This window comes from Notechis scutatus, chromosome 3 (genome assembly GCF_049901735.1).
Source record: "Notechis scutatus isolate UNSWTSFEM ecotype Mainland chromosome 3, rNotScu1.2, whole genome shotgun sequence".
NCBI classification, from domain to species: Eukaryota; Metazoa; Chordata; class Lepidosauria; order Squamata; family Elapidae; genus Notechis; species Notechis scutatus.
In genome coordinates, this window is record NC_142011.1 from 286162 (window position 1) to 299282 (window position 13121).

At 63.3% G+C, this 13121-nt stretch overlaps 1 protein-coding gene across 1 annotated transcript in view; it reads left to right on the forward strand.

Annotated features, from left to right (window-relative positions):
- CDH22 (cadherin 22) overlaps window positions 1–13121 on the forward strand; it is a 41191-nt gene that overhangs the window by 5574 nt on the left and 22496 nt on the right. The window contains 4 exon segments of the mRNA XM_087959018.1: window positions 5429–5723; window positions 7555–7674; window positions 12474–12641; window positions 12915–13102. Coding sequence (XP_087815144.1) covers window positions 5429–5723; window positions 7555–7674; window positions 12474–12641; window positions 12915–13102 — 771 coding nt within the window.

The window sequence follows — 13121 nt, forward strand, 5'->3', positions numbered from 1 at the left end:
TTCCTGTGTCCATCAGCCCCTGAATAGGCCCAAACTGGCAGAGGGTCGAGGGAACCCATGGTAGGCCAGGCAATTGTAAGAATCCCGTCCACATCGCCAGGCCTCAAAAATGGAAAGTGAGATCCCACATAAGTGGACACGCTGGACGTGTTACGTGATTCTGTGTCCAAAGTGTGCAAGTGTGGGCATCTGGAGAAAGAGAAGTGCAGCGGGTACGACCTTCCCTGGCGCTACCCCTGCCTGTTCCGCCCGAGCGGTTGGGGCCAAAAACAGCCCCCTCGGAGCCCTCAGGACCCAGGCTGGGAGCCTCCTGGGTGGGCCTCCTTCTGCGTGGCTGGAGGAGGTCGGAGCGAGAGCTTTCCCAATCGAGTGGCCTCCTGCCCACCTTTGAAGGCCACCAGGGAGGGGAGGAGGAGGAGGAGGGAAGAGCCCCCTCTTGTCCGATGCCCAGAACCTTCTCCGGGCATTCGCCTGAGGTCCGTCTTCCTGTCCCCTTGATTTGAGTCCCACCTCTGTGGAAGCCCACCCAGATATTTGCCCCATTCTGTGCAAGTTCCTTCCAGAGGCTGAAGGAAGCTCCCTGTGCTAAAAGCCCTCCCCCTTCTTTCCGCCCTTCCCTGGCCATCGTCCCTGCTGGTGGATTCTGGGGCCCTCCCTCAGGTGCAAATCCAGAATTGGACAAATGAAGTCTAGGAGGAGCAAAGCGGAGCATTTGTTTCTTATGACTCAGAGAGCTTAGGTGTTGCCACCCCTCAAAATAGCCCCCTAATCCCCCTCCCCTCCATCTTCCACGGGAGGCTCAGGAGGGAGGAATGAGCTTGGGCCCTTGGGCCCTTGTGGAGGAAGGGCGCTCGAGAGGTCAGGTGAGGGGACTGTGGGAGGCATTCGCCCACCTCCAGCCACCCCACAGGCCTCTGGCCAAGGCTCTCCCTTCCTTCTCCCGCCTCCTGCACTTCTCTGTGCAGCGTCCAGTCCGCTGCTCCAACCAATTCCCACAACACTCGGGAGGGTGTGTGTGTGTGTGTGTGTGTGTGTGAGTGAGATGATACCCATATCTGGTGTAGGAGAACTGAATCCATTCAGAGCCTCGGTGGCCTTCATTCCTCCTGGCTCTGCAGGAAGAAGCTGCCACCCACATCGCTGGGAAGGCGGGTGTGTATGTGTGTCTGTCTCTGTGTGTGTGTGTGTGTGTGTGTGTGTGTCGGGCTGAGCTTCCTCTTCAGATTCTAGCAGCGTGAGGTCCTACTTGACCAGCTGGGCAGCAGCCGCTCTTTGTGCAAGGGGTGGGTGGGCATTTGGGCTAAGGCAGCCCTCGCCCTGCTTCAGGGGGGCTTCTTTCCCCTCCCCACCAAAGTAGAGAGAAGCGTAAACGGCCCCTAGGGAGACGAATGGAGCCAGGGGACCCTGAAAAGGGCTGCTGCTGCAGCCGCTTCAGGCCCTGGAATGGCTCTCGAGAAGAAGGCGGAGGAGGGCCCATGAACAGCCTCGTATTTCCTTAGCCAATGAATGGGAGACACCCAGTTTTGGCAACTGAGTCCCAGCAAAAACGGCGGGCAGGAAATGAGGGCGAAGCCTTTCCAGACGCAGGTCCCCCCACGGGAGCCTCCCAATTAAGGCCCCCTGCAAGGTGCCCATCGCCTCCCAGTTGGCTCAGGAGGTCAAAGGGAGTTAACCTCTCCCTCTCTTTTGTTTCTCTCTCTCTCTCTTTCTCTCTCTCTCTCACACACACAGTGTGTGTGTGTGAGAGAGAGAGAGAGGACAATGACAAGGAGACACTAGGAGCTGCAGTCTGGGGCAGGAGGACGCTTGGGGCAGCCCTTGGGCCAAGGTCCCTGGTGCTGGGTGCCAACTGAGCTCCGCCCTCTGACCCCCCTTGCCTCCCCAGTGCAGAAACCCCAGGCCTGGAGGAACTCCAGAGTCCTTGGTCCGGCTCCTGGGCCCTCTGCCCACCCCGAGAGGCACAGCCTGGGGGAGGAAGGAGAAAGCAGCCAGCCAGCCAGCCCTGACGGGGGTCTTGGGAAGGAGGGACACCCCAGACCCTAATCAGGATGGGCCTGACTAGGACTAGGAGAGGCTCCCATTTCCCGAAGGATGTGGGTGGCTTAGGCCACATTCAGAAGAGCCCAACAGGGGTGCCAGGGGGTCTTGCGGATGGGACCTGCCAGGGGAAACGGTAGCCAGGTCTGGGTCCATAAAGGGATAGTGGCCGGGGCCTGCTCTCCGTGGCCACAAAACGAGGACTGGCCACAATTGAGACAGGTTGCAGCAGCCCCTTGGAGTTAGCTTGACTGTCCCGGATGGTGAGAGGCAGAAGCGCCTCCCTGCGGGGTTGTGGGGTCTCTTGAAGAAGAGGCTGTGCATGGCCGGCCGAGTCGGGTCCAGCTCTGGACTCCTAGGCCGCTCTGGGGTGGCTTCCCACCCTCCCTCAGCAGCCCCCTTGCTGAGTGAGCAGCTGCAGCCCCCTCGGGATGGGCCTTGAGCTCGGCGAGGCTCCTCTGGGAATAAAAAGGAAGGCAGCCGGAACGGACGCTTGCTCTTCGCCCGGCTGCAGGAGACGCCGCAGGCAGAAGGACGGGGGCGGCAGCCTGGAACACGGGAGGGGAGGGGGCACAGCAACCCAAACCCCACTGAAAGACAGTCGGAGGAGAGAAGGGGGGGCAGCCCGACAGAGGGAAGGAGAGGTGGGGCTGGTGTGTGTGTGTGTGTGTGAAGGGCAGGATTGATAGAAATGGGATCGGGGAATCCCTCCGCTCCTCCGGCTTGCCTGTCTTCTACTGGCCCTTCTGCTGCCGGCATCTCTGGCCAGCGAGGCTTCCCTGGTCCCTTCCGGCCCGGGAGGCCTCTGTGATAAAGTGACAGAATGGCAGAGCCTGGGAGGGGGCCGGAGCCAGGCTGCTTCGTCTGGCATGGAGGGGGAGGATGGAGGATGGACCTGTCAGTGCCTTGGAAGCGAAGGGTCATCGTGGTCTGAAGTCAGCAGGACAAATCTTTTGTTGGTTTTAGGCAAACATCCTCCTTAGTAGAGGGGGAAGGCCCTGAGTGCAGAATGTTTTGATTTCTGCAGCTTCAATCCAAATAGAGCTGGAAGGGACCTTGGAGGTCTTCTAGTCCAACCCCTGCCCAAGAAGGAGAGTCTATAACATGTATATACCATGTCCGGTCTCTTCTTAAAAACTCCCAGTTGGGAGCCCCCACAGCTTCTGGTGGCAAGCAGTTCCACTGGTTACTTGTTCTTGCTGTCGGGAACTTCCTCCTTCATTCCAGGTTGCTCCTCTCCTTGATTGGCTTCCATCTGTTGCTTCTTGTCCTGCCTTCAGGGGCTTTGGAGAAGAGGTGGACCCCCCTCTTCTCTGGGGCAGCCCCCCAAATACGGGAAGGCTGCCATCATTCACCCACAGACCTTCTTTTCCCCTATCCTGCCACCGTTCTTCCTAGGTTTTTGTCCCCAGGCCTTCCGTCCTCTTAGCTGCTCTTCTCTGCACTTTTTCCAAAGTCTCACCATCTTGTTGTATTAGCTTTTGGGGCTGCTGCGGCACACGGCTGGCTCATATTAAGAGATTGTCCGCCAAGATCCCCCCCCCCCACAGTCACTGCTTTGGAGCCAGCTTTCGTGTGATCTCTGCTGGTACCTTTGGTTTTCCCTGCCTAAGTGTAAAGGCCTGCTTTTCTCCACATTGAAGGTCATTCTGTTGGATCGGGCCCAGTGTTCAAGCCTCGGATCCTGAGGCTCTGGCTGTTCCTGCCAGCTTAGTGTCCCTTGCAAATTGGATGAGTTCCCCATCTATTCCCCCCTCTGAGTCATTTATGAAGATATGGAAGAGTCCTGGGCTTAAGAGGGACCCCTTGTGGTACCCCATTGCTTACTTCCCTCCGTGTTAACTTTAAGTGGTAACAAGCTATTTCATGGCCTTCAGAGGAGCAAACTAATCGTGGGCTGGGTGGCCTGAGAAGTAGAAACCGGCTCAGAAACCTCTGCGAACAAAACCGACCAGGTTTTGAGTGGGGCAGACAAGGGTTTTCGTCCTTCCATGAAGGACTTGGGTGCAGGGAAGCCGGCCCAGGCCACATCTGTAGACAGGTGGGTGAAATTCAAACCCTTCCCTAAAACGAGGTCTGGGTTTAGGCAAAGAAATAGGTACAGAAATGGACAGAACGTCACAAGAGGGAATTTTACAGAGACCAATGCGATGTTTTTCCTTCAGGAATCCAGTGCAGACGTGGTTGGAGGCTAAGAGACCTAATGGACCATATGCTGAGTGGGAGTGAGGAGAGGCGCTTTCTGGGGCAGACAAAAATCAATCCTGTTTTAGGCTGAAATCCCAGAAGTTGAGGGGCCAAATCTCAGGCCAGGACGAACCTTCCATGCCAGCTCCTAGAAATGGCAGCCGGGTCGGAGAAGGGCAGCCGGGGTGGCCGGGGACCAGGAAATGCCCCGAAGGAGCTCCAGAGTGTGAGGCCCCAATCCCAGGGCTCAGGGGCAAAAGCCGCCTCGGGTTGGGTTAGAGGGGAGGCTGGGCAGCCCTCTGGCCTCCAGGGCCTTAGGAGCTTCCCACCGTTCTCGGGTGGTCTCTTGCCGGTTCAGCCGCCCGGCGGAGCCACAGCCTGGGTTAGGGCTTCCTCCGAGGCCACCCGGGGACCCAGGGCTCGCAGTCCGATGCCTGGGGATCGCTTTGCAGGGTTAAGGGGGAGGGGTTGAGGCTCCCCCTTGTCTGAAGGGAGGACCTAAACCCCATTTCTGCCAAAGGGGGGTGATCTGAGGTAGCCAGCTGTGTGCACTTGGCTGCAGGGCCACGGGGATGGCCACGTGCTGCGCGCTGCTCAGGCGTCCCCTAGGAGCCTCTGGAGAGGCCACGGCAGCCCAGCTGGGCGACAGGGGTGCTGTTCCTGCAGAGCAGCCTCTTCCCTCCGCGTGGCCGCTCAGGCATGTTTGGCAGGAGGCCGAGAGGGGAGCCCTGGGGGTTCTTCTCGGAGGGGAGGCCCGGCAGGCCCCCTCCCCACTGAACCTATGAACAGCAGGAGGAGAGGACCGGGTGGGTCAGTGGGAAGCCTCCCAAATGGCTTCTTTCCGCAGCACCAATGCAAGCAATACTTGCCCTTGGAGGCCAGGAAGGAGGTGGCCCCCCGCGTGCCCCGGCATGCCTCCCCAAGAGGGGGTGGGCAGGGTGAGGGGCTCGCTCTCTGCTTTCAAGGGAAGGGAGGCCCGTCGTGCCTGGCCAAGGAGGCCAGAGGAGGGGGCTCTCTGGGGTCCTCACGGCTTCCGCTTCCTGGGAGGCGGCCCCTCTTTTAAGCCCTGGGTGGCCCTTCCAGCCAGGAAGCCCTGATGGCTGAGGTGGGCGGGTGCCCGTCCTCTCCCAGGCTGCAGAGGGGGCAGGCACTGTGTGCTCAATAGCCCCAGTCGTAACGGCCTGACCTGCGCCGTCTCCCCCAGATTCACTCGGACTCCGACGAGGGCGACGGCTCCATCAAGTACACCATCTCCGGGGAAGGTGCCGGCACCATCTTCCTGATCGATGAGCTGACGGGGGACATTCATGCCATGGAGCGCCTGGATCGCGAGCGGAAAACCTTCTACACGCTGCGGGCTCAGGCGCGTGACCGCCAGACCAACCAGCTGCTGGAGCCTGAGTCGGAGTTTGTCATCAAGGTGCAGGACATCAACGACAGCGAGCCCCAGTTCCTGGGGGGGCCCTACATCGGGAGTGTGGCTGAGCTCTCCCCCATCGGTGAGTCCCGGTGGTGCCCGGCCACAGAAGACCCTGCCTGCCCGCCAAACGGTCTCCTGGCCCACCCACGGCTGGCCATATGGGGCTCTCGGGGCTTCTCCCACCCAGTTTGCTCTTTCGCCCCCAGGAGGAGAGGGTCGTTGTGAAGCTGACTTTCTTTGGGGCCCCCCACCCAGCAGCCGTTCCTCCCCCGGCCTCTGCTGCTGCGGGCGTGGCTGCCCCGGGCACCGTTCCTCTCGCTTCTTTTGCTCAGGCGATGGGGCTAACCGGGTGCCCACCCCGCTCTGACCCTGCGCTCTGCCCCCGGCCTGGATCCGGCATAGCCTTTGGCAGCCCCACTGCTCATCCCGACCCTGCCACTACGGCCTGGGTGGGCCTGGGTGTCTGGCGAGCCTGAAGCAGACCGCTGACCAGCCTTGCGCCCCCGGTGGCGTCACCAGAGGCAGGAAGGTTTCGAACCAAGGGCCAGGCCCTCTGGGCATCAGCCTTGCCCTGTGCCCGGCGGCCTCTGGGGGACTCAGGAAGCGCCAAGCTGGGCTTGCAGGACTGGAGCCAGGCCGGGGGGTGGGGGGGTGGGGGGGGCAGCTCTGATCTCCCTGCCTTTCTTGGTCTTGCTAACTGCAGCAGCAGCAGCTGAGTCCCTCCCAGCACTGTCCTTGGGCAGCCTCTTCCTTCAGCACCAGCCACCGGTTCTGGGCAAGCCACGGCCACGGGAGATGCGGCCACAGCTGCGAGTGGAGGGGCTTAGCAACAGCGCCCCCCCGGCCAGGCAGCTACATCAACTCCCCCCCCCCCGATCATCTTCCTCGGCTTCCCAAGCGTCCATCAGGGTGGGGAGGAGGGCCAGTCCCCCTTGGCAAAGCATTGCCCAGGGTTTGCAGGGATCAGAATCCGGGGTGCACAGGAGGAGCCCCAAATGGAGCAGGAGGAGGGGGGCCCTTCTGCCCCAGGCAGTGGAAGCCCCACCCAGGAGTTCACTCCACTGTCCAACCACACTTGGATTAACAACTCTTGCCAGCAGCTTCCCAGGGAGGGTGCGGGGGGGGGGGAAACAAGGGGGCAAACAACAGAGCAGGAGGCACAGATGGGGCCCCCATTTCACCCCCATTGCAGGTTCACCTCAGGTTGCACACAGGTCTGAATGGGGCAGACTCTTCCCGTTGGCAAGCCGGCCCTGCCCAGAGCGGCTTTCCCTCGCCCTGCTGGCAGGTCTCCTGGGAACCGGCTCCAGCCTCTCTGTGTGCCCAAAAGTGGGTGTCTCACTCAGCCCAAGCAGCACGATGGGAGCACCATCCCCCGTGCAGCCCCGGATTGCCTTGGCCCTTTGAGCCTCCGCATCCCCCGGTTGGCTGGGGCTTGGCTGGTGGCCCCTTGGCACCCCGGGATCCTTCTCACACGCCCGGCCACGAAGCCCAGGCCCGACGCTGGGCATAGCAGTGGGTTCCTGGATGCCCGAGGCGAGCCCCCTCAGGGGGTTCCTGCCCTCTTCCGGGGGGCTCTGCCCTTGCGATGGGCCGTGTGTCCCGTCCTCCTCATCCGGTCCTACCCTCTGACTTCCCTTCCTGGGTGCTCTCCCAGGGGCCCTAACCCTAACCTCTGCCGCCCCTGTCTTGTCCAGACCCTTCCCACCCGCTACATCCCCCGTGCTCCCCCGTTGGCCAGAAGGGGCGGGAGGTCAGATCTCGGGGACAGGCTGACCCGCCCGCTGCTTTCACAGGCTCTGTGGGGCCAGACTGGAGGGCCATCGTCCCTTTGCCCCCCATTTCAAGGGGAGGGGGAGGGGGGCTTGCACCAGTGGGCCCTTCACCCGGCCTTCCTTGGCTCCCTGCAGGGACTTCGGTGCTGCAGGTCCTGGCCTCCGATGCAGACGACCCCAGCTACGGGACCAGCGCCCGGGTGGCCTACAGCGTCCTGGAGGGGGAGCAGCACTTCACCGTGGACAGCAAGACCGGTAAAGGCCAGTGGCCCCGTGGGCCCCCCGGGAGGACCGGCAGGGAGGGCTCCGGGCACCCTGGGCAGAGCAGTCAGGACCCTGGATGTGGGCGTGTGTGGCTCAGACCCCTGGCCACCTCTGCAGCCGGGCCCCCTTGGGAGCAGCTGGTTCTGGTTCTGAGATCCCCCCCCCCGAACCTCTTGGCGGGTGGGGGGGTATGTGTGGGAGGCAGCCGGGCAGCTTCCCCCCCCACTTTCTCAGAGTTGGCTGGTTAGCATGAGGCCTTTGATTAAAGGTAACACTTTAAATTAAGGATTGCTTTATAAATGCTCTATTAATATTTAATGAACGAACAGTGGAAGCCGCTCCGTCCTTTAATAACTGCTAATAAAGCTGCCCTCAAAATCTGTCTGGGATGAAGCCGAGCAGCTGATGTCACCCCTCAAAATAGCCGGGATCCAAGCCAGGGGCTGCTCAGGTGGGGGGGCAGGATCCCCCTTCGGTCCCAGCCCCTCAGCCCTCGAGAGCAGCAGCCCCCTCCCAGGTGTGAAGGTGGGGGAGGCGCCCCAGGCCAGAGGGAGGGGCAGCCACACGGGTCGGGTGAGGTGGGGGGGACGATGGGGGGGTGTTCTCTGTCTCCTAAGGGGAACAGCCCAGGTGGGGACCCAGAAGGGCCCAGACCTCCTTGGGTCCTGTGGGGCAGCCGTGGCCAGCTGGCACCCGGAAGGGGACATGGGAAGGGTAGGCTCCCCTCTGGGCCTGGGCTCTCCCCCTTTCCATGGGGGGGCCTTTCTCCTCCCTCCCAGGCAAAGACCCCGTGAGGCCTGGGAGCTCTCAGCTGCCGCTGCCCCACCGAAGGGGCTGGGAGGGGAGGGGCCCTTGAGAGGGGCCCCCTGGGCTTCGGCTGTCCTTGCTTTCCCTTGGGAACCATTTGGTGGGAGCCGCTCTGGGGAGACCCGGCCCAGCAGGCAGCCCCCCCCAGCCGGGCCCAGGTAGAAAAGGCTGCTTTGGACGCAGAGGTGGGGGTCGGGGGTGGGGGGGCTGCCTTCCCAGTGGGGCAGGGGTGGTTGAGAGACGAGCCAGCAGAGAAGGCAGGAGGGCCGGACGGAGGGCTTGGCCTGCCTCTCCCCAACCTGTCCCAGCCTGTCCTGAGAAGCAGGGCTCTGCGCCCCCACGAATGGGCCGAGGCTCTGGGCTGAGGCGCTGGCCCTTCCCTCCCAAGGCCTCCCCAGACGTGGGCCTCCCACGCCCGGGCGGTGGGAAGCCTGTGGGTGCAGCTGCAGAGCCCTGGGAAAGGTGCCCTGGGACCAGGCATGGCCAGCCTGGGAGCTTTTGCTGACTGCTCCAGGGATGGGAGGCCAAGGGGAGAGTGCGGGGGCCACTAGCGGGTTGGAGACCCCGCCCTTCCTGCCCCCCTCCCTTCTCAAGGTGAGGCGGGAGGGCGGCTTCTCCTGGCTGGCTGGTCCTGCCTGCAGGCTCCCGCTCGGTGTATGTGTGCGGGGGGGGGGCTCTCCTTTCCTGGCCCAGCAGCCAAGTGGTGGGCAGTGCCTGAGCGAGCCGGGCCCTCCTGGGCCCCCAGGCCCCTCCCTCTGTTCTGGTGCTGAGAGCATCTCCCGGCATGCACTGGGCCGAGCCTTCCTGGGCCTGGAGCTCACGGTTTAATTGCCCGGATCGGAAGCTTAACTGGCAGAGCCATCGTGATCATTAATGCTGTAAAAGGAGCCATAAAATCTGGCACACTCATTTTTTGTAATATATGATAACGAGAGCTGTTTGCATCTTTCCTTTTTGACTTTGACCTGGTTTCTCTTCTCCTGCACGTCCAGGCAGGCCCAAGAGGACCTGGGCTGCACGGTGCGCCCGTGGCCAGCCGAAGGGCAGCGACACCCTCACCCCAGTGCAGGAGGGGGGGGGTGCCCACTTGGGAGGCGCCCGTGTGCATAGCGGCCCTGGGGGCAGTGCCCCTCCGCCGCCTGCCCTGCTTCCCAGAGGCTCCTGGAGGGCCTGCGGGCGGGGCCTGGGGAAAGAGAAGCGGCCAGGGAGGGCCAGGGAAGAGGCAGGGAGGCCCGCAGGTGCCTGGTGGGCGGGGCCACAGGCCCAGGGGAGACCCTTCTTGGGCTGGAGACGGAGGCGGGAGGATAGTTAGAGTTTGTAAATGGACAGGATTCGGTTCAGGTGAAGTAAGGCAGAGTCCCCTCATCTGACATCCGTCTTGCAAGTCTGAAAGTTTGGTTCCCTCCCCGTCTCCCTCACCACTCCGGAACTTGGTGGGGGGCCTTTCGGGGCCTCCTGACCCTCCAGCTGCAGGCTACGTCTCTTCCTGGACCGTCCCCTCGGCTGCCTTTCCTGGCCCAGGCTCCCGGCCTTTCCCGCACACCAGCACCCTTCCGGACCAGGCTGAGCAGGGTGGACGCCACTCCCACCAGGGCGGGGGAGGAGAGCCAGTGGTGGAGGGACAGCCGAGCATGAACCCCCGCGGTGGGTCAGCTGCCGCAGGGGCACCGGGCTGGAGTGGTTAGGGCCAGGCGGCGACGGCCAATTGGTACTTTCTGAAGGGGAGCCGCGCCAGGCCCAGGCGGTGGGGGCCCTTGTGCCTCGTCTTGTCTTGAGGGGGAGGGAGGAGGGCACCACGAGACGGGCCTCCAACCCTCCCCCCACCTGCAAGCTCCCAATTCTCTAGATCATAAGTTGGAGGCAATTAGCTAATGATGGGACCGCTTTGGCTTAAGTGTCATCCCAGCCCAGATGCGGGGGGGGGGGGTTTGCCCCACCCCCATCTGGCCCTGGAGCCCCCATGCACCAGGTTGCTTCTACACACTGCCTGTTCCCGGCGGCTTCTGTGGGGGAAGCAGCTGCCTTTACCTGCTCGGTCCCTGGCTCCCCCAGGCCCAGGCAACGCTCTTAGCTGCAGGTGGAGGAGCCCCCACGGCTGCTCCAGGGCCTCCCTCAGCCCAGGGACCCTGCTGGGAAGCAGCGGGAAGGGTCTCTGCTTGGGGCGTCCCTCCCTCCCTCCTTCCCTTCCTTCCTCTCGCATGGACTCCAGGCAGCGCCAGTTCTAGCAGAGGCTGCTCTCCCCCTTTTCCTCCTCCGCATCTTACTTAATTTAAACCCTTCCGCCCACCCAGAAGTGGGGGGGGGGGCTTTGAGGCGGTTGAGATTCTTCCCGGCTGTGGCTGCTGGGAAGGGAGCCAGGCCAGCCCAGGTCCTGCAGGCCTTTGCTGGAGGGGCCTGTGGGCCCAAGAAGGGCCGGGGGCCCCACCTGCATTCCCCCCTCCCCCGCCTTCTCCACCTGGCTCAGCAGCGACTGGAGAACCCGGAGTGTCAAAGGTGGCCGCCTTCGCTCCTCTGTATTTTATTTGTGCTCTAAGTTGTCTATTCGACAGTTTTTATTCTTATGGCCCTTAGAGTTGCTTTTATTCCTGCCAGGGGGGTTTTAGCCACGTTTCCTGCTCTGCGCAAGCCGCCAGGCGTGTTCTTGGACTGAAGGGGGGTGGAAATACGTTTAATCAATGAGTGAACCAATGAAAGGGAGGCAGCTCCCCGGGCCAGGAGGAGGAAACTCCAGGTGGGCCTGCTGAGTTCTGGGCTGGAGGGCTCCCTGTGCCCTGGAGACCCCCACCCACCCACTCTGCCTGCCTGGCTGCCTGCCTCTCTCCTGGGTCTGGGCCCCCTGGGTGCCCTTTGGCCCTCGGGGGCAGAGCCTGGAAGCCCCCCCGCTGGGCCTCTCTGGCCGTGGCGTCCACGCGGAGGGCCCTTCCTCTGGCCCGAGGAAAAGGCGGCTCTTGGCCCCTCCGGCCGGGCCCTCTTTGGGCTGCAGCCAGGCAGCTGGGTCTCTCGGCTGTGCTGCCCCTCAGGGCCTGTGGGGCCCCAGGGCCAGGCGGGCAGGCTGGGCAGCCGGTGGAGGCCACCGTCCTCCCCTGCAGGCTGGGTTCCAAGGAGTTCAGCCAGGCCACCCCGGTAGATCTTGCTTTGGGGCCCAGCGTGTCGCAGGAAGGTCACCCCCAGGCCCCGGTAACCTCCCTGCCTACTCCGGAAGCGCCTCCTTTTGAGGGCAGCTGCCTTTGTCCCAGCGCCTGGCACTCTCTTCTTCAGCACAGCCATTCAGAGGAGCCGAGAAACCTTCCCGGCTTGTTCTGACCAGAAACCCCAAATCTCTGGTCTCGAGCGGGGGGGCATTTTCCTGCCTTGATTTGGTTCCCCTTGCAAGATCAAGGCAAACGTTTTGCTGCCGCCGGTGAGAACCCCCCTCCCTCCTGGACGGAGGTGGCGAGCCCCCCAGTTAAAGGGGTCCGGCCGGTTGGTGGGCTGCAAGAACAGACTCGCCTCCCAAGACCCCACCCTCATCAGCCCCTCCCTTTACTCCCGCACCGTTTGCGCAGGGCAGCAGCCCCCAAAGGAACCCAGCCCCGTTGGGGTGCAGGGCCCCAGTGCCTGCTCCCCCCTTTCCCTGCTTTTCCCCTTCCCTTCCGTTCAGAAGAGGGAGTGGTCCGGGAGGCTCCCTCGCCTCCCGCCTGGCTCCGGGGCCCCTCCAGAGGAGACCGCCAGAGTTGGCCCTCCTCGGGGGCAGAGCTCTGGGCAGCTGAGGAGGCCCTGCAGGGACCCCAAGCAGACGATGGCCAGGAAAGGGGCCTCCAGCAAGCCCACCCACCCACCCCTTGGGCTCATGCCCTTCCCCCACCCCCGTCCTTCTGAGGGAGGCTCTGCGCTGTATGGAGCTCTGGTGGGCCGGGTGGGATTTCTGGGAAGGGAGGGCGGCCAGAAAGGGGGCCAGCAATTGGGGGGCGCCCTCCCCTCACAGACCCGTTGGCCTCCTGCAGGTGTGATCCGGACGGCTGTGGCCAACCTGGACCGGGAGACCCAGGACCGCTATGAGGTGGTGGTCCGGGCCACGGATATGGCGGGGCAGCTGGGGGGCCTCTCAGGCTCCACGACCGTCACCATCGTCATCACTGACGTCAATGACAACCCCCCTCGCTTCCCCCAGAGTAAGGCTTCAGCCGGGGGAGGGGCGGGGGTGACCACAGCAGAGCTGGGCTCCGGGGAGGGGAGGGGGCCGCTGCTGCCCAGGACCCCCACGGCCACAGCACCTGGCCACCCGCACCCCTGCGCAGCTCGGGGGTCCTGGGGAGTCTTGAATGGTGGCCGGGGGCGGTCTCTGCAGGCCCTGATCTCCTGCCAAGAAGGGGCAAGACAGGCAGGAGCCCCCTCCCCTTCATCAGGGTTCAGCTCTTCTGTTCTCTTGCCCCCTGCCCCCCCAGAGATGTACCAGTTCAGCATGGTGGAAACGGCACCGGTGGGCACGCTGGTCGGGCGAGTGAGGGCGGAGGACGCCGACGTCGGGGAGAACACAGACATGGCCTACCAGATGAAGGAGGAGGGGGCCCTGGGGCCCTTCCTGGTGGCCACAGACAGCAACACCCAGGAAGCCCTGATCTCCCTGCAGCAGGTGAGCCCCGAACTCGGGA